At 41.5% G+C, this 20,004-nt stretch overlaps 2 protein-coding genes and 1 long non-coding RNA gene across 4 annotated transcripts in view; 2 read left to right on the top strand and 1 right to left on the bottom strand.

The window, feature by feature from the left end:
• Window positions 1–815, bottom strand: part of LOC115341424 — a 47,533-nt gene extending 46,718 nt beyond the window's left edge. For both annotated transcript variants that reach the window (XR_003923392.1, XR_003923393.1), the window contains exon 1: window positions 732–815. This is a non-coding gene — a long non-coding RNA (uncharacterized LOC115341424). The remainder of the gene's footprint in view (window positions 1–731) is intronic.
• SPAM1 (sperm adhesion molecule 1) lies at window positions 666–7,198 on the top strand. Its single transcript, XM_030014383.2, has 3 exons — window positions 666–1,656; window positions 3,157–3,246; window positions 5,092–7,198. Exons 1-3 carry the CDS (start codon window positions 688–690, stop codon window positions 5,749–5,751), a joined length of 1,719 nt encoding a protein of 572 aa, XP_029870243.1. The 5' UTR covers window positions 666–687; the 3' UTR covers window positions 5,752–7,198.
• A 7,455-nt stretch (window positions 7,199–14,653) lies between these two features.
• Window positions 14,654–20,004, top strand: part of LOC115341422 (ADP-ribosylation factor-like protein 8B) — a 29,322-nt gene continuing 23,971 nt past the window's right edge. The window contains exons 1-2 of the mRNA XM_030014386.1: window positions 14,654–15,104; window positions 19,609–19,689. Of these exons, the coding sequence (XP_029870246.1) occupies window positions 14,916–15,104; window positions 19,609–19,689 (270 nt within the window). The 5' untranslated portion in view covers window positions 14,654–14,915. The remainder of the gene's footprint in view (window positions 15,105–19,608; window positions 19,690–20,004) is intronic.

Raw genomic sequence — 20,004 nt, 5'->3', positions numbered from 1 at the left:
GCGTGTGTACAACAGTCCAGGTTCCAATTTTGTGTAATCTTGTATCTTCCCTTAAGTGCTCTGTAAAATTAATGAATTAAGACCTAGAACTTCATTTTGAGATAGGTGAGAAGTATTACATATAGATTACTGTTGATTAAGAGAAGACATTGTGAGACTGCTCATGTTTACAGACATCAGTCACTGGCACAATCAGGACTACTACCGAGCATACTCATTCTGATTGATGACTCACTGGATACCATTCCACTGTCAGTTTTATATCTACTTTTTATATATATACAATTTTATATATATACACAGTTTATTTTCTCTGTGATTGTACATTGTGCTTTTCCTTCAAAGGGGCATTTTATTCAAAGATTACAATATATTCAAAATCACAAATGGTGTTTGTTTCATGGTTAGAAATGAAGTATTTATCATCCCTTACTTTATCTACATTTGTCTCTTTCTCTGCATTAGGTCTCAGAAGTTGTTGAAAGGTTTCCTGCAGCCTGAAATGACAGAGCGCCTCATATAAAGAACAACACTATTTTACATCTAAGGAATATTGCTTAATAGATATTAATCTGAAGAAATATATTGTATGGTAAAGCTTTTGACAGACTGCTGACCTTCTGAACACCCAGAGAGCATTTAATTTTTGTCTGATCAGAAGCACCTCATGTCACTGCACATGCTACAATGGAAACACTAAGACAAATACAAAGTTTTGGCATCTGTGTTACCTGTATGTATCCTATAGCATCTGGTATGGTGTTTGCCACTCTTCTAGTTTCTTCCTGCTCATCTCTGAACATAAGAGCTCGCCCACTTGTTTCTAATTCACCTTTCCTTTCTATCTGGAATGCTCCTACAGAACTTTGTACTGAAAGGACTGGAGTGCAGCTGGACATGAGATTTTTTTCTCTCATTGGAAGCACACTGAAGACATCCATTGGGCAAAACATCACTCTTTTCTATCCAGACAGGCTTGGCTACTATCCTTACAAAAATGAAGTCACAGGAGAGGCGTTCAATGGAGGACTCCCTCAACTCTCACTGCTGGAGAATCATTTAAAAAAAGCCAAAGAGGACATCCAGTTCTATATTCCTTCAGATGAACAGTTTGGATTGGCTGTCATTGACTGGGAAAACTGGAGACCTGTGTGGATAAGGAACTGGGGATCAAAAGACATTTATAGACAGGAATCCATTGAACTTGTTCAGCAGAGAGACCTCAGTCTGTCAGAAGCCGAAGCCAGAACTATAGCTAAAATGGAATTTGAAGCTGCAGCAAAATCAATTATGTTGGAATCTTTAAAGCTGGGCATAGAAATGAAGCCAAATCGTCTGTGGGGATATTACCTTTATCCAGACTGCTATAACTATGATTACAAACAAAACCCACATAATTATACAGGAACCTGTTTAGATATTGAAATAGAAAGAAATAATGAGCTTAATTGGTTGTGGGAGAAAAGCACAGCACTTTATCCATCTGTCTATCTAGAGACAGCCTTAAGATCTTCCAGAAATGCCCAGCTCTTTGTTCGCAACAGAGTTCAAGAAGCCATTAGAATTTCATATGTCTCTAATTCTACTCATCCCCTTCCAGTTTTTGTATATACACGTCCAGTATTCACAGATGTGTATGAGGAATATCTCTCCCAGGTGAGTGGAGCTAGACCTTAAATATTTCAAATTTAAGTGGAAAGAAATTACCAGGTGACACCTATCTAGCAAATACACTAACTTGTATCAGAAAAAAAGTGTGTAGATTTTGTGTAAAAAATTAAATTAATCCATCAAAGAAATGTGATCAAATGGAACACTGAGGTCTATTTTTCAAACCTTCCTCATGATATTTAGCAAATAGTGTTTTATTCTCTGAGTAGTCTTCACATGTAGCAAAATATTACAAAGCTAGAAAGCATATTTAGTACATTAAGTCAGAGAAAAGAAACCTAAGTAACATCTTCCAAAGAGAATTAGTAAAACTGGGCTGGCCTAATGTCTGCTTTTTAGGTTATAAGAAAAAATAATAAAAGGAAGTCTTTCTTCTCCTTAAAAAAGGGTTTAAAAGCTAGTAAGAAAATTATGTCCTTAGTTGTACTCTAGTAGCTTTCTAAATGGTATTTCAGTATCTCATGGGTTAGTCAAGGTTGGGCTCTGATTAAGGTCTGATCATCTTATTCCAGTTCCAGCTACACTTTTCCCTTCACATTTTTATATATACCCACCCTATGAGATATACCACCAATCTGGGGAATCTCCTCCTGGTCATCCTGGCCATGAGGAAGGGGAAGTTAGAGGTTGTGGTCCTGGTGACTGCATTGTGTCTGGTGTCCTATCACATTCTGGATAGAGCATCACCAGGCATTGCTCCCAGCTCCGTGGATACCTTCAGGGAGCAAGGGGTGCTATCAGGGTCCCTGCTGGGTTCCTAGTTAATAATTTAAATCCTGTAATGCTGACATTCTTCCTTTTCATGTGTTCTGCCCTGCAGTAAATTGTTTTTCCCTTGTTCTTTGTCTACCTGTAGTCCTCCTCTCCAATCCTAGATGGGCTTTAAGATGTTGTTAGGGCTGGGCTAATAGCTGACTCTACAAGGAGAACTGAACAAAAACAAATTTCCCAAATCAATCTCTGTAAAAGGCCAGAGCCATGCTCTGAAGAAAAGAGATTCCTGTTGGTGAAAACTCTTTCTCTTCCTACTTTTCTGCTTTAGCACTTTCTGGTAACGGAAATTAAGTTAAAAAATAAAAAAGAAAAAAAAAAAGCTGTGCTTTCCAGCTTCTGCTTCAGGCAGTATTACTGAAACCAGTTACTACCAACTCTGAGCAGCCAGGAGGCAATGCAGCAAAATAAAACTTAAAATGGGTGGAGGAGTGTATGTCATATGCCTAACCACCGGCTCAGTTTTACAGCCTTGTTTTTCTAACCAGATGACATATATCAATTGGATATAGTTGGCAACATTTTCTGGCATCACCTGCGCAACCCAACCCCAGAAGAAAATGGTGTGAGAGCAGAATGTTTGCATTGTGTATAATTGCTTGCTGTCTTCAAAGTAGTTATTTTGGATATGTAATTTACTATATGCACTATACCTTTTGCCCTTATGTTATAGCTTACTTACATTAGTATGATTCTTTGCACATTTCCCCTCAGGATGACCTGGTAAATACCATTGGAGAATCTGCTGCACTGGGTGCTTCTGGAATTGTGATCTGGGGTGATATGAATTTAACACAAAATAAGGTATGCCAGATTAATTATTATATGACATTTTTAAAGAGCAATAAAGTGAAAAGGATATAAAGCATTATGATTACTTACATCATATCTTCTACTTTTAAAGTTATGATTCCATATTGCCAGCAGTCTTCTCTAGTCAAAACACAAGCATGTTTGAGGCTTATGAAGATTGTCATTGACTACACAGAATGAATTCAGTCTTTCAAAGTATCAGTGTTGGCTCTGAGTTACTGGACAAGCTACCATGATAACTGTAGGCAGGCTAGCACTTGTTTAGTTATTTTGGGGAAAGAATTCCTGTGTCTTTATTACATTCCAGTCATGAGGTACAGAAAAAATTACTTGTGAATGCCCAGAATAATTTTTAAAAGACCCTTCTGCTTTTTAAAGTGGTGCACTTAGCAATAATATTTAAAGCACTAGGAGGAGTCAGTCTGTGAAATTTCAGCTCTAGCCTGTTCTGTGTGTTCTAAGTAGTACTTCGATTAATTTCATTGTAAGAAAGATCTGAGTCAGAAGGGGTGAAAAAATCCAGTTTGTTTTAGGAAGGTCAAATACATAGTTTGAGAAACATTGCTATGAGGATGTTCAAATAAATCTTTTGAACTAGCTCATTCATGCACAGGCAAGCTAGGTACAACAAACTACTGTATGGGAAGACTCATAAGTCTTCCAAGAGCAAAGAACTGAAACTCTTCAGCACTGCTGAGCCTTCTGTCACAGAAAGCATGGCCAAATAAACCTCCACAGTTCTGTAAAGGTCAAATTTCCAAAAGCATCCCACTTGGACTTTTTTGTATGTGCCTGCCTTTGAGAATGGATATCAGTTGCACCTGATGCTGTATTGCCCATTACCCCAATACCAGAACATAGATGAGCAACAACTTTTATTGCTTGAATTTTGAGATTTGTGTGAGCAAATAGAATTTTCCATGGCCCAGTCAGATTATGTATTTGTGCGCTATTTGCACCTTTTTTTTTTTTTTTACAGCTATCACAGTCAGTAGCCTTTCAGCAATGAAATATTACTGTGAGCCTCAATTCTGCAAGAATTGCATTAAGCAAAATTTCTAGGCAGGGTTTTTAGATATACCTAAAAGAAAAACAGAAAACCTACATACACCTCAGATTCACTGAAGTGATCTCCATGAGGGTAAATATTAGCTGTATCTATATGTGGTATTAGGCAAATGCCCTAAGGAGACACAGTATCAGAAAGAAAGAGTTCCCAAAGCCTCTGGTTATTAAACTGCACCACGCATACACAGAATATATGCCAACTTCATGATCAATTAGAATGATCAATTCTCTTAGCATACTTTCAGTTTGACCATCCTCCCAAAATGCTTTCTATTAAAAAATGCTGTGAAAGCTCCCTACTTCTGCAGCCTAGCTATTCAGGACAGTGGAAAATTGAAGAGTCTCACAGAGATGATTTGATACAAAAATTATTTGTTCAGGCTGAAGAAGTGAGTTTTTTTTTCCAAGATCCCTTCAAAGCATTCAAGACATAAAAAGGAACTTAGATCCTTCATGTAACTTCTTTAAATGCATCTGATTCAAAATGCTACATGAAATATACAGATAACATGAAAGCTTAAAGTTGTCTGCTTTCAGATATAAGTGCTTTTCGTAACATCTCCAGCAACTACCCAACATAAATTTGCTGTGATCCTTGAACTATATAGCAACTTCTCAGATAAATCTGCTTCCAACAACCAGTTATATAACTGTTATCAAAACCTCAGGAGAAACATTCATAGATATCCACTACAGTACTGTTATTAGAACAACAGCATTTTAATGGTTTCCGTACTAAACTATGCAGATATGATGTTCTTTTCACAGAACACCTGTAGAACTCTGGACAACTACCTTAGGAGGACTTTGACCCCATACCTCATCAATGTCACAATGGCAGCCAGAATCTGTAGCCAAGTGTTATGCCAAGACTCTGGTGCTTGCGCACGGAAAAAATGGAATTCCAGTGACTATCTTCACTTGAACCCTGAGAATATTGTCATTCAAATGACAAAGGATGGAAAATACACTCTACAAGGGCAACCAGCATTTCAGGATCTGCAAATGTTCATAGAAAATTTTGATTGCCACTGTTATGCAGGGCACAGTTGTGAACCTAGAGCTGATATAAATGACATCCACTACCTCCATGCTTGCATTTCAGAAGATATTTGCATTCAGATATCCTCAAATTCACTTTCTAATACAGAAGCCTCTGAAGAAAAGATCCTGTCTAACAGAACTGTATTTTCATTTACCTCTCAGAGTAAGGTGACATTATCTACACATCCTGAAATAGAAGATTTCCAATCTACCTTTGGAAATAATACACTCAATATAACAACTGCAGAATATAACACTGTCACAGCTGCCACTAGGTATGATTTAGAAGCAAATGATACTCGTACTTTCAGTAGTTCTTCATCCTATAAGATAAGAATGTTTAATCTGTTTTGTTTAATTCTAATTTTGAGAACCTTAACGTAAATGACCCATGAAAGTGAGAATACTCTCTTCCCTGGCTGCGTTTGAAATTCTAAAGGTTTTATTTACAAAGAAAAATCATTCCTGAAAGGCATATGATCTTATCTGTATCAGGTAACCTTTTCTATTCCATAGGTGACACTTCAGCTTGAATGTATTTCTTCAGTTTAGTTCTATAAACTGCTATTTGTGCCAAAGATACACTGGTCTGTATATACTGATTATACCATGTGAAAGGATAATCCAGAATAAGGAACATTTTTTTACAGTTTATATTTTTAACAGTTATATTTGAAAAAAAAAATTGTTGATAATGCTGTTTTGTATACTTCAAGTTAAGCCAGTTAAATACATCTCAACTTGGATTTCATCGAGTCTCAGCAGTCAACAGGTTTGATGCTCTGTGCAGGAATGAATTTCATTCCATATGAAAATTAGGTCTTAAAAATATTTGGCTTAACTTTACATCTGTGGGACTTTGCAGCATAAAATATATCTGATTAATGTAATGTTTCTCCATGTTTCACAATATCTACAGGGACACTGTGGTTTTTCTTTTAATTAAATATATTGATAACTATTCAAAAGGTTCTAACTTTGATGTAAATGTTGACTTCAAATATTACAGCTTCATTATTTAAAATTTGAGCTGTAGTGGTTTATCCTTCCTTTTTTCTTCTCCTCTTCTTCTCCTCTTCTTCTCCCAAGCCCTCCCCCTTATTTCATATGTCCCCTCCTTGGCTTTCAGTTGTTTTGTCTGGCCAATACTCACAACTCATCCGATCTGCCTCTACACTCCCTACTGGCACTGGTCACCAGCCCTGGTTTCCCCATCCAGCCAGCCCTAGCAGCTGGATAGGGCTGTCCATGCCATTTGGACAAAAGCCTGTGAGTGTGGAACTTTCTCTGTGCCTGACTATTTCCTGAGCAGTCTCTTTGGTGGAAACCAGTTTGTCGCTTAGGAAAACCCAGCAGTGGAGGCTGCAAGGTAAGTGACACTGGGGACCTGGGACTCTCATCACTTCCAGTGCCCATGATCCCCAATATCAGGACCACCTTTTTGATCCAGTCTGCTGACAGAACTGTACTACTATTTGCTTAATATTATTCCATTGCCAAAAGCAGTGTGGAAGTAGCAGAGACACTTCAGAAGAAAACTACTCCCAGTATGATATCAGGAGTCTAGTTATGATTTACGTATAGTCACTTTAAGCATTTAGAAGCAATTAACTGCAGTTTATTTGATAAAATAACCTTTTCAAATTATTATGTCAGATGCTTAATAGATGGCTGGACTTCTGATGGGTGAAGAGTGGCTGCTGGCATGGGTACATCAAAAAGTCTCCCTGGAGCTAGGCATGATGTGCATAAATAAATCATCACCTCCCACAGATACAACCTGCCTCACTAATGGAAATACCTGGGATTTCAATATAGTAGCCCTTGATTTACAGAAAGTTCATGCCTTAATCTAGCAGAAAACATGTATTATATCTATTGCCTTTGAATTTTCAGGTTGTCAGTCATAACAGATGTGCAGAAAAATAGATGAAGCCTTTAGACTTAACATGGAGAAATAATGTTTTGTGGCTTTTGGCCAACAAGTTATCAGGAGGAAGTGACAATTCTCTCACCACAGCTACGGTGTTGAGTCCACAAGTCAAAGCTATTTCTGCCATTAATGTTCCAAGTAGAATCATGAATAAAAAATATCTATGTAGCAGACTATCTGGCACAAAAGAAGCCAGCTGGTTTTGATCACCTCTGTAAAAACATGTTTTTTTCACTGCAGCTTTGATATTAGTTATTTGATCTTGGGTAAACAAAAGCCATGGTATCAAAATTCCTGTATCTGAGGTCCTTCCCTTTCACACTGCAGTTGTGGTAACTATCAAAGGGTGTTTCTGAAAACTGGAAACATCACTGGTAATGCCTTAGCATATGTTGTATGACTTACATAAGTTTTATTTTTTCAACAGAGCACTGTAACATGGCTAAAATTTTACGTTGGCACACAGAGTTCTAGTTCAAAGGCTGCACTGCTTTGTTAAATGTTTGGCACAGTTTCCTGAGGTTAGGCTTGTTTGTGTCTAATGCACTGAAAGATGCTGGATCTGTAACACTTTGTGATAAGAGAGCTCGCAGGTTCACAAAATGTACAAGTCTTGCCATAAATATTTTTGACTACCAGCCAAGTAATAGCAAGCAGAGCATTTGTGATGGGGAAAGCATGAAATCACCAGAAAAGGAGGAATGAGAAGTTAAAATCACAGAAGAGTTGAGACAGAGCACCCAGGACCTCCCAGTGGATGCAGACACAAGTGAAATGCAGAAGGGAAAGAGTGAAGCAGTGGGGAATGTGGACAGACCAGTCTCTTCCCATTCAACAGTTTTTATCTACCTGGCATTTACTACCAACAACCTTTCCCCGAGGCTCACTGTAAAGATAAAGGAACACAGTAACCTATATGTTAGATTAGACCTATCCATCTGATCCCATCTCTTTTTTCTTGAGGACCATAAAAGTAAAAGGAAGGTGAGAGGAGAGCAAACTATTGCAATAAACTGTGCACAGAAGTGTGTCTTCCTAAGCTGCATGCATAAATAGCTAGCTATGTTGTGCTCTTATGCACAATGCTTTCCCAACCACCTTTTGAAAATTCATTTGGGGCGTTTATGTTACCTACATGTATCTGCAATTCATGTTTTAAATCCTACAAACTTCTTGCCATAGTGAGATTCAGGCCAGCTACGTGCTGTGTAAAATTACAGTATTTTCCAAATATATTATTTTGCTCTGTCTTGCCTATATTCTATGCTAAAGAGTCACCATGGAGTCAGCTAGTCTTTATGGAGTAAAGAAGGAGAAAAGAAGGAAAAGGGGTGGGAAATGCTAAAATGGGTTTGATGAAATGGTCTAAATGAAAGTTGTTTAGCTACCTCAAGTGCCCTCGTTCAATGTCTAGAAATTTTGCTGAAATTTTAATTTAAATTCTGCTTCTCTATCTGAAGAATCTGGATCTGGTTTATTGTGTTGCTTATTCTGGGACACCCAAAGATACTGGCACTTTTAAGAGAGATGCCTGTTGGCACTTACAGAATCTAAACAGAAGTGAAATCATAGTCTAGTCCCTGCCTTACAGTTTCTTGCTTCTCTGTATTAAAAATAACAACACAGAGAGAGATTTTGAGAGATAGGCCAGTAAGACCACTTCATAGACAGACTAGGATCTGACTAGCATCCCAGGGAGTCCAGCAAAATTTGCTTTAATCCCTGCATCACACTGGGACACCCTGTTGTGTATATATATATCAGCAGAGAATTGTGTGGAAGATTTCAGACCTGTGCAGTATGCACTAGACAACTCCCAGACACAGATTAGATTTGTACATGTACCTATCCGTCACTTTTCAAAACAAACAAGACAGCAAAGACAGATACATAATTTCAAAACATTTTCAGTTATGGAGCATTGATGACCTTTTTAAGAAGACAACTAAATTCCATCCTTCCAGCATACACACTTAAAACTTACTGGAAAGGTTTTTCACAGTGTGCTTGTGCAAGCCCCTTTGCACTGGCAGATAGTCATTCTGCCAAAGCAAAACAGCCTGCAAAATTAGGGTCTGAGATTTCAACAGTCATGGGTTTCATTCGAAAGAATAACATCGATACAAACCAATGTTTATTGCATGGGTTCAAAAAAAAATTACTGCTTTATTTAACAATGACTTCATCTTTCTTAAAGAAATTTCTTTTTTTTGTTCTTTCATGGCAGTTTTTTTCCTGTCCTACTGAAAACAGTTGTATAGGTGGCTGGAAAAAGATTCAAAAAGCTTATTGGTCTAACTTCATCCTTTAACACTTCTAAATGTTTCCTGATGCGTGGCCATCCCTGACCCTTCTGTCTGTTTTTCTGGAAAGATTCCACTGAAATTTAACCCAGCATCATGGTATTTTTTCTTTATGATGATAGTCCTGCAAACATGCAGTATTCAAGATCAATCCTAAGTTTCTGTGTATACCAGTCAAGGATCAGGGTCTTTAGAGAACAGTTCTTTTGTGTAGGTGTTCTGAACCTTTCACAGCTACTTTTCCCTTCAGTGTCAGTAGTACTCAGGACTGCAAAATCTTCCTGCATTTGTTGTCCCCTTGTTGCATATGAGAAAGTAAAGGGCAAGGAGGTAAAGGGCATCTATCAAGATTAGCATCCTTAAGGGAATAACTTTGGATTTCATTATGTTCACTAATGTGTTACCACCATCATGGTATATTGATTACAGTTCTCCTTGGCCAGTAGTAATTACATGACATTTTTCAGTGTATGCTTGTATAACCCTTAGTTTTTATAACTGATAAGGTATATATCGATTAGTAATCGGACACAAACAGACAGTACGAAAATTAATATGAATCACTACTTCATATATTCAGCCAACATTTTGTTTCTGTGCACACAATTCCAGAGCGTCGTGTTCAGCAGCATATATATGTGGACATCAGACAATATGCAGTCACCCTTCTCTGCCTTTGTTTTTATCTCAGAAAATATATTTATTCAACAGAACTTCAAGAGCCTGCAGAAGAAATATACCATAAGTTGGCAGTCTCCTGAAGCACACTGCTCCCTCAGGCTACTAGCAGGTTGAGGCAAGATGATAGCTTGCCAGTGTCAAGTGATGATTTCCTGAGGCAGGGACCTAACAACCACTCATTTAGAAGGAGGCTAAGGGCAGCCTGCAGTCTCATAACAATAATATTGTTAATGTCACAACAAAGCACGAAGTACCTTACTGCTGGGACAGCTAGTAATCAAGGGCACTGGACTAATAATAGACTTAGGCCGTCTGTAAATCCTATGCATTGTTTCAATATGTGCTGCATATACCAAATTTAGGTATCCAAAACGCAGAGTTCCTGAGTTAAAAACCTTAATCTGCCCCACTCTGCCAGTGTAACAATCCTTACAGAAATCCTTTTTCACCTCTTCCCTCACTGAAGCGTGACAAAAATTTAAGATACATACTAAAGACTCTCCAAGGCGCCAGCCAGCAGAGGGCATGGACGACACACCCACTCACTGGCGGGTACGTACGTTACAATGCTTTCACTGAAAAGTTCAATACAGTCTTTCTATTCTCTTCAGCAAAGCAGCTGCTACACTCTGGCCTACAAACAGAAAAGACGACTAGTCTCTCACTAATGCAGTGCCTCATTAGCAGAAAAGATGTACGGCTTATTCTACACTTTTTTTCCCCCAAACATCTGGTATATCAGGACAAACCTAAAAATACTGGAGTGAGACATCACCTCTTCTCATGCTCTCCTCTGGAGATTTCATTCTCTGAGAAGAAGAGAAGAGAGAAGGCTTCTTCTCATTAAGAACTTCAGCTGTCACTAAAATCCATGCTTAAACTACAGATAACATGATCTGATCTCTTTGGTAGTACTCCAAACTAGAGATGTGGTTTCCAAATATCTTGTTTTTCCCCAAATATGGAAGTATCTGGATATGCAGTGTTGATTCAGGTCAAGTTTTACTGACCACATATTCATAGCATCACCATCGTCATCATCTGAAACATAAGATCCGTTGTTACAAAGTTTTATAGCACAAATAAGTCTCTGCAATGGAGTGAGCTACTTTACTATCACTTCAGAGACAGAGCACTTGGAAGACTCAATATGCTAGGTGCTGCATGGCCACGTAATACTGCTAAACTGGTCCTGAAGCATGTAAATCTCAGTAGACAAGACAGAAAAGTGAAATACTTTATCAGTGGTTAAATGTTTCCCAGAAAGATTAAGTGGCTTGTCTACAGTCACATGGGATAATGAATTGTGGCCTTCTGTGCCCCAGCTCAGGCTTTTAGCTACAAGAACAAATGTCCTCTGAGCTGCTAATTGTAGCAAGGTAGCAATATTTTTACATAACAATATTCTATTACTAAACTGTCCGCAAAATAACAAATTGCCTTTCATAATCACAGTTTTGCAAAAGATGTAACAGATTTTAGAACAATGTAACAGATCTTTGAACTTGGACAAACCCTCCCAAACTTTTTCATATATTATATTTTGATGCCCTAGACACTGTAAAAGACTTCAGTCAGTGTACAGCTGAATTAATGTTTTAGAATTTATCTGCCCATCCTCTGCTGGCCTTTTATGAGGATATGACTGAACTGTATTTTTTCAGAATATGTTACTGTACCTGCAACATACTGTTTCTTTATGCTTCCATCACTATGAGCCTTAAGCACTACTGCAGAATTTAAAAATTCTTGCAAAAATAGAGACTGCTCAATTTTATGTGAGTTTTCCCCCATGCAGCAATCAGAACCACTTTATTCCCAGAAACCACTCTCATAAATGGACTGTCTTTATTCCACACATTGCCAGCTGGGTGATATGTGGAGATGGGAGAAATTCTTGTATTTTTCAGTTTTAAGGCAGTCAGAAACATTTCACCTATTCACTCAAAATTCAATAAATGCTTTGGTTGAAATGAGTTTTTAAAAATAACAAGATACACAGCAGAAAAATAAAAGAATAGTGTTGCCTGTGAATTATTTCCTGGTCCTTTCACCCATCCAACCAGAATAACCCATTTCCTTAAGGTCAACTTTTCCACCCATGTCTCTTACCTTTAATGTAAATGGTAACTGCCTGGTAACTTTGTGACTGCTGGCTGAGGCAAGGATGTAGGTATGTATTGAATAGCCATCCGGCTGCTAAGAGGCAAGTAAACCAGCAGAGTTCTGCTACACTCTCCCTCAATGCAGGATCTGATCAGGTTCCTCTCTTTCACCATGTCACCAGTTTTGAAGAAACTTTGAGAGGTGTACCATGCTCTGAAACTGCTGAAGACACCATCACTGCCTCAGTTTTAAGAGTGGCATCCGAAATTCTGACTCTAACCCAAAACACCAATGCTAGGGAATAGCATTAGGACAAAGGGACTACCTGTATCAAGGGCAGCACCTTATGCTACTGGGGAAAAAAAAAAAAAAAAAGCCTCTTTTTGTTTGTTTGGGACTTGCAACTTAAATCTGCCTGCTTTCCTCCAGATTTTATATTAAGAGAAGCAATGAAAAATAATTCTCTAACACTACCATTGGGTAGCAGCCAGCTCCAGTGTCCAATTTCCTTCTGGGAATGTTCAATTAAATTTATGAGAGTAAATAAATGAGTATCTGTAAAAAAATCTTAGAATTACACTGAGTCATTTTGACTATATCTACAAGCAGGGCATGAAAAAGCATAGTTTTTTACCTTTACAGCTAGCCCAGAACCAATAGCTCTTGACAGCAAAGTCGCAAGAGCTTCCAGTTTTTGTGGTCTGGCTGATGTAACCAGTGAGGTTTGTCACAAACTGCATTCTCTAAAATGCTGAATTACCTCTCTAAAAAGAGCCCGAAAAACAAATTTTAAAATGTCTTGATGAATTTGCTATGTTTCAATAGTAGAAGTATCTATATTACATTTTTGAAGTGCCTTGTTTATACCTGTATGAAAGTCCTTCATCAACCAATACCACCAGCATTGTAACCTTCTAGAGCATCATGTATAATTTCAGCTTCAGACAACTTCAGAGACTGGCAGATGGATCCAGGTTAAGTGTTAGCTCTGTATTTACGGGGAAAACAAGCCTTTCTCTAATGCTGCATGGCAAGACACTACCCTAAATGTTGCTTATCCAGTGCAGGCAGAAGATTCCTGGTGAAGTGGCATGTCCCGTTGTTGCCCACTATACAAAACCATCGTCACAAGCATCTCTTGTTGAGGTAAGAAGCACGCTAAGGGAGACTCGCCGAAAACTGTCAGAGAAGAACCCAAATAAAACCACGGTAAGCCCTGGATCTGAAAGCCTGTCCCTACATGATGAACAATTCAAGTAGTGTTTCATGGGAAGAGTGGAGGTTCTAGGGGCGTGAGAACCGCCATCACTAGTGGTGAAGGACCTACAAAATCGAGCCTGTCCAGGAGACTTAAGTCCACCAACTCTCATAAGCCAGCGCTGCAAACGTGGCCCTCGGCCATCCCATGTTGGGTGCGGGGTGCTGCATAGCCAGCCCATGGTGGCAGACCTACACCGGGCCACCCCGTCCTGCCACACTGCTGCCAGGGACCGGCTCTTCACCTCACACCATCCCAGCGGTGCCCCACGTGTCCATCATAAAATCACAGAATCATTTAGGTTGGAAAAGACCTGCAAGCAAGATCGTTGAGTCCGACCATCAACCATGCCTGCTAAACCATGTCCTGAAGTGCCTTGTCTACGCGCTTTGTGAATACCTCCAGGGATGGTGACTCAACCACTTCCCTGGGCAGCCTATTCCAATGTCTGACAACCCTCTCAGTAAAGAAATTTTTCCTAATATCCAACCGAAACCTCCCCTGGTGCAACCTGAGGCCATTTCCTCTTGTCCTATCACTTGTTACTTGGTAGAAGAAACCGTTATTTGCCTCGCTACAGCCTCCTTTCAGGTAGTTGTAGAGAGCGATAAGGTCTCCCCTCAGCCTCCTCTTTTCTAGACTGAACAGCCCCAGTTCCCTCAGCCGCTCCTCACAAGACTTGTGCTCCAGGCCCCTCACCAGCTTCGTTGCCCTTCTCTGGACACGCTCCAGCACCTCAATGTCTTTCCTGTAGCGAGGTGCCCGGCGCCACCCTGCTGCTCCACGGGGCTTGCGGTGCCTCCATCAGACCGCCTCAGCCCCTTCGGCCTCGTGGGACGCCGCTCCGCCTGCCGCCCCGGGCGCGGCCCCGCCCGCCATTTCGTGTGGGAGCCGCCCCGCTCGCCCCCCGCCCCGCTGCGGACGCGGCTCCGTCACCTCACACGACGGACGCCTCCCCGCCCGCCCCCGGCCCCGGTCAGCGCCCGGCCCTGACTCCCGCCCGCCCGCCCGGGCCCCCCGCAGGGCGCCCCGGCCGCTCCCCCGCCCCCGGCCGGGCCAAGCCACCCCAAACCCCTCCCCTGTCTGCAGCAAGTGGCAGCGGGAGAAGGGCGGTGGCGCCATCACGTGAGGGCCCTGCCTGGCGCTCGGCTCCCCGCGCAGCCTCGCCGCCGCCGCCGCCCCCCGGCCCCGTCCCCGTCCCGAGCCCCGCCGCCGCCTCGCCTCGCCTCGCCTCGCCTCGCCTCGCCTCGCCTCGCCCCGCGCTCCCATGCCCAGCAGCGAGGCGGTGCCGCTGGGGCTGGGCGCCTGCCGCAGGTCGGGGGCGCTGGCCGGGATGCTGGCGCTGGTGGCGCGGCTGCTGGAGTGGCTGCGCTCGCTGTTCTGGAAGGAGGAGATGGAGCTCACCCTGGTGGGGCTGCAGTACTCGGGCAAGACCACGCTGCTCACCGTGCTGGCGGTACGCTGCCGCGGCCCGGCCGGCCAGGCGCGGGGCGGGGGGCGCTCAGGGCGGCGGCCCGCGTTGAGGGGCGGGGGGGGGGGGGTCGCCGCGGGGCGGTGAGGCGGGCGGGCGGGCGGCGGCGGCCCGGCGGGGCTGGAGGGGTCCGCCCGCCCCGAGCCGGCCGCTTCGCGTCGCTTCCCTCGGCAACAAGTGCGGGCTTTGCCTCGGCGGCCTGCGGCCGAGCCGCCTCCTGTCATGAGGTCCCACGGCGCGGCGGTGCGCTGCGGAGGGAGGGAGGGAGGGGAGGGCGGCGGGCGGGCCGGGGGCATGAGGCAGCTCTGCCACCTTTTGCAGCCTCGAGAATTCCACAGCAGGCTCAGATGGGTGTGAAATTGTTGTAAGAGGGAGAGAGAAAATGTCTCCTGTGTCCGACTGCAAAGCGTGCCCATCTCAAAGCAGATTCCTGGGCACGGACTCTTGCCCGTGATTCAGAGCTGGCTTTTCACGGCCAGCGCATCCCAAAATAACTGGGAATATATTGTGCATCCTCCAGGGCCACAACTCCCCTGCCACTGAATTCTCCCCTCCCATCAGTTGCATCAATATTAATGCCTCCCACAATTCCTTCATTGCTCTTTCCCAGCATTCAAGTCTGGTTTTTGGTGTTCCCTTCCCACTGTGGTGATGGCCTTGCAGCCTTCGTTCCTCTCTTAACGCTGACACCTACCGTGACATTTTCCATTTTGTCGCCATGCTGAAATACATTTCTCATCTTTGTTTGCAATGCTCTCTGCCCTTCTGCTTTGGGTCTATCCCAAAGATTTACTTTCCATCGGAAGATGGAAACAAATACATGTGTTAAATATGGTTAGTACTAATCATGAAGCTTACTGCATGCCCTTTTCTGCAAGGTGATCACTGTTGTGAGATGTACTGCAGCTTCACCTGCCACGAATAAAGGTTTCCTGATGTTCTTCACTCCTTACCCTGAAGAGTTACTAGATCACGAATCAAAACCAGACTGGGAGGTTTGTGGCCTAAAGTCAAAGAGATTGAGGCAATGATGACATGAGTATATGGTATTTGTTATTTGCTTTCACATACAATTATGGATTAAGGGAAAAATAGGAGATTGTGAATTAGTGTTAGAGAAGAAGTGGAGAGAGAGCAGGAGAAAAAGGAATGGGGTAGGGAAAGTGCATGATGAAAGTATGTTTTGGGGGACATCAGCAATCAATAAACAGAAAATATCTGGAACTGATATTTTAGTTAGTTTGTTAGGCACTCAGGCGGTCTTGGTAACATGGGCCTCCGCACTCCTCGTGCCCATTGGAAGTGTTCATCTCCCAAGGGCGGGCTTTGCTGAGGAAGGGGGAAAAGGCATGACAAATTATATTGCTTCTTGGGTTGATTTCATAAACAGAGCAAAGAAGAACACGGCGGTTCAGAGACCTCAGTAACAGTAGTGTGTGGTATTAGACTTTGCACGTCTGTTTGTCTGCTCACTTACACTATGCCACCAGTGGAATGGCATCATATGTTTGTCTCTCTTGTGCTAGTATCTTGAATACCAGAGCACTGCTGTTACTGCAGGTCTGATTTTGCCAGCAAATGTATTGCTTAAGAATATTCTACAAGGCATCCATGTTTTCTGACTTGGGGAGTGTCACAGATTGCAGGTTTTGTAGCTTTTGGATCTTTCAGTCTGGAGATGACGCGCCACGATAATCACCAAAGAAGGGTGGTTGGAGAGTTTGGGAGTAAACAATTTAGGATAAGGCAATGGATAATTGCTTAGTCTTGACTACAGTTGATACGGGGATGGCAAATAGATTGGGAACTCTGTGTGTGTTTGTGTGTATGTGGCTAGAGTCTGACAAGATGAAAGTAACCATTACAAAATAGTGGCTACTTCAAGTGCAAACTGCAGTGGGTCATAAATGGTAGGAAATGACTCTTTTTTCCACTTTGCAATAGTATTCAGAGATCCTATCATCCTAACGCTGAATAAACACCCTTTGAGACAGTCTCGTCCCTGAAGAGTTTGAGCCATATTTAGTCCTCTGTTACCAGTGGGAACCTTGGATAACGTCACTGCCTTTTACTATGGATGTGCACTGATTTAATGGAGTAGAATTTGGCCCATGGTTGTTGGTATGGTAGGGGGTAATGACAGTATTCATTGTCAGCTCAATATTCAGCAACATTTAAAGAGGGCATTACAAACTTCTTATCATCAGTTATTTTCATCTGTGTCAGGATGTAATCTCTTTTTTACTGAGATACGACAATAAACTTGTTTGCACATCTTGAATATTCACAAAAATAGGTAATTTGTCATGTAAAACTTCCTTAGCAAGCAAAATGGAACAGATTTTTTACTTTATGGTGCTTACAGCACTTGAAACAAAACACAGTAATCAGAGCTTTTGGACTAATGCGGGCAAAAGATTCAACATATTACTTTCTTTTCTTCATTGTGTGGGAAAATAAAGAAACTGTAAACATAATACTTTCTTTGTAGCTGATTCCTTTCAACCAAGATGGAAAATTTTTAGAAGAAAAAACTAAAGACCAGTAAAGGGGATGCTAATTCTTTGCATTCTATCCCCAATACCAGAGCAGTTATGATGGGTTTTTTTATTATTTTTGTCTTCCAGTTTAGCACATTACTTATGGTGTATAATTTGCTGACAAAAGTGGAATCCTGGCTTTTTGAGTTTGTTTAAACAATAGCCTCCTGAGTCGGGAGGCTGGTTTTCCAGGCATTCCTGTGCTTGAGTAGTGATGCTACATTCTAAGGGTTTATGTGTTCATATGTCTGTCCTCCACAAATAACTGTCCTATATATTTTAACAAATTAGGCAGGTACCTGCTACAGGAGATGGTTACTGATTGGATTTGTCTTACTCCATCCAATTAAAAACTTCTGTCACTGCTGGGTATGTGTATCTGTATGAGAGTGCAGGTGCATTTGTCTTCACTGTTTTTTCCTACTGCTCTTGACAAGTGACTGAAGCAGGGAAAGAGGAGGAAAAAAAGAAACTTTCAGAAAGAAAAGATGGGGAAGATGTATAGTACATAATTTAGCAAGAAGGTTCCCATAGGTAAGGTTGAACAAGTAATGGATGGAAGTTGTTTCTTGCCTGAAGGATCTCATTCCAAACCCCAGAATCTTGTGAGAGGATCAAGTAACTGTCAAAGGTTATACAGCTTTTAAAGTTCCAGATTAAAAATAATTAATCTTAGTTTGTGAACACAAACTGGAGGCGTAGTGTATTCTCACTCTGCCATGAACAGCAAAGAGAAAAGTTGCAGAAAGCGTACAAAGACCAGCAATAGCACTAGGTGTAGCTGGTGGCAATGTGTGCGCTGTGAGGCATGTCGCTGCTCCAGTGCACCCTGAAGCTCTGATCGTCCACTTCTCAGATGGGAGGGACCTGTTGGAGCATGCCTGCTTCCTTCCTTGTCCACATACCCATATTTTCTTCCCAAAAACCCCCAGGGCACATGGGATGATGAGGTAGGTGAAGGGAATATGGGCAGATAGATATGGAAGGGCAACGGCAAGTCCAGGAGGTCCTGCTCTCCTTTCTGGATGACTGGATAACCAGGACTACTGTCTGTGTTACAGAGAGCGCCTGGGCTTCCTTGTAGACAGAACTGTTGAGTGACCATCTGCATATCTTAATGCACCATGCCTAGGAGACACAATACCTTATTAATAATACATTTTGAAGAAGAAGAATGAATAATGAGTTATCTACTTAGATCCGAGTTCCACCTTTCTCCTCAAAAGCTGTCTTATGTAGTAGTGGGTAGATGTGTGTAAGATTCCTGTTGGTGATGACAAGCATTTGTCTTGTAAAAATATTTCTCTGAACTGGGGGAGGAGGCAGCACTTTGGTTTTATGTTTTGGGTTTATGGTGTGCTGAGTTAGTACCTTGTATTTTTCTGTCTTAATGGCGTTCTCTTAGCTTCTGCAGTGGGACTCCTCTGCTGTCACCTGCTCAGAAGGAAAGGGTCTGCACGTAGTACTCTGTACATGAGTACTCTTTCACCATTTATTATATTTGGAGTTAAACCATTGGTAACAGTAGTGAGAAACTACAGGGAAAAATCCTGGTATAGTCAGTTTTATGATATTTTATCGTATTGGGGGTTGGACTACATGACCTTTAAAGGTCCCTTCCAACCCAAACCATTCTATGATTCTACATTTTGACCGTGCTGCTTTCTGGTTTGCTGAAGAATCAGATGAAGAATTATCTGAAGTCTCGTGGTTTCTGGGGTGACCTTTGTCACTGAGGAGAATAAAAGATCGTTTAAAGGGGCTGAAATGAACAGTCTTCCTTGGCATGACAATGCATTAATTGAAGTGCTGGCCAGTGCTCTTGCAGAAAATTAATGTGATATTTTACAGTGTTGTAAAATAAAAATTTTAGATTGCAAACGAGAAACTTTTCTGCTGTGTATCAACTATTTAATAATAAATATAATTTTTTTTTTTTTCTATTCTAGTCAGGGCAGTTCACAGAAGACATGATTCCCACAGTAGGCTTCAATATGAGAAAAATAACAAAAGGAAATGTTACTATAAAGGTAGGTGTGCATGTTTGAATTAATACAGAGTGAGTAACTAATAGACAAAGTGATTTAAACTTGGAATGTGAAAGCGTATGAAATTTCTTTTAAGATGATAGGATCATTTATCTGGTTTTATGGCTCAATAATAATTTTTTTAAAGCGTATAGTTGTATATTTCTCTGTTATGTTAATCTGTTTGATTTCATTATGTCCACGCCAGGCAGAAGCTTTGTTGTGCTCTTTCGGGTTAAAAAGGTCATAAAATTCTGAGATAGTAAGGGAGCTGAGTTGACTCCTGGAGGTGCCTTGCTTTTTTCCCTCTCCCAGCTG

The sequence above is a fragment of the Aquila chrysaetos genome, chromosome 5, assembly GCF_900496995.4.
Source record: "Aquila chrysaetos chrysaetos chromosome 5, bAquChr1.4, whole genome shotgun sequence".
NCBI classification, from domain to species: Eukaryota; Metazoa; Chordata; class Aves; order Accipitriformes; family Accipitridae; genus Aquila; species Aquila chrysaetos.
This window is presented reverse-complemented; position numbering and strand designations above follow the sequence as displayed.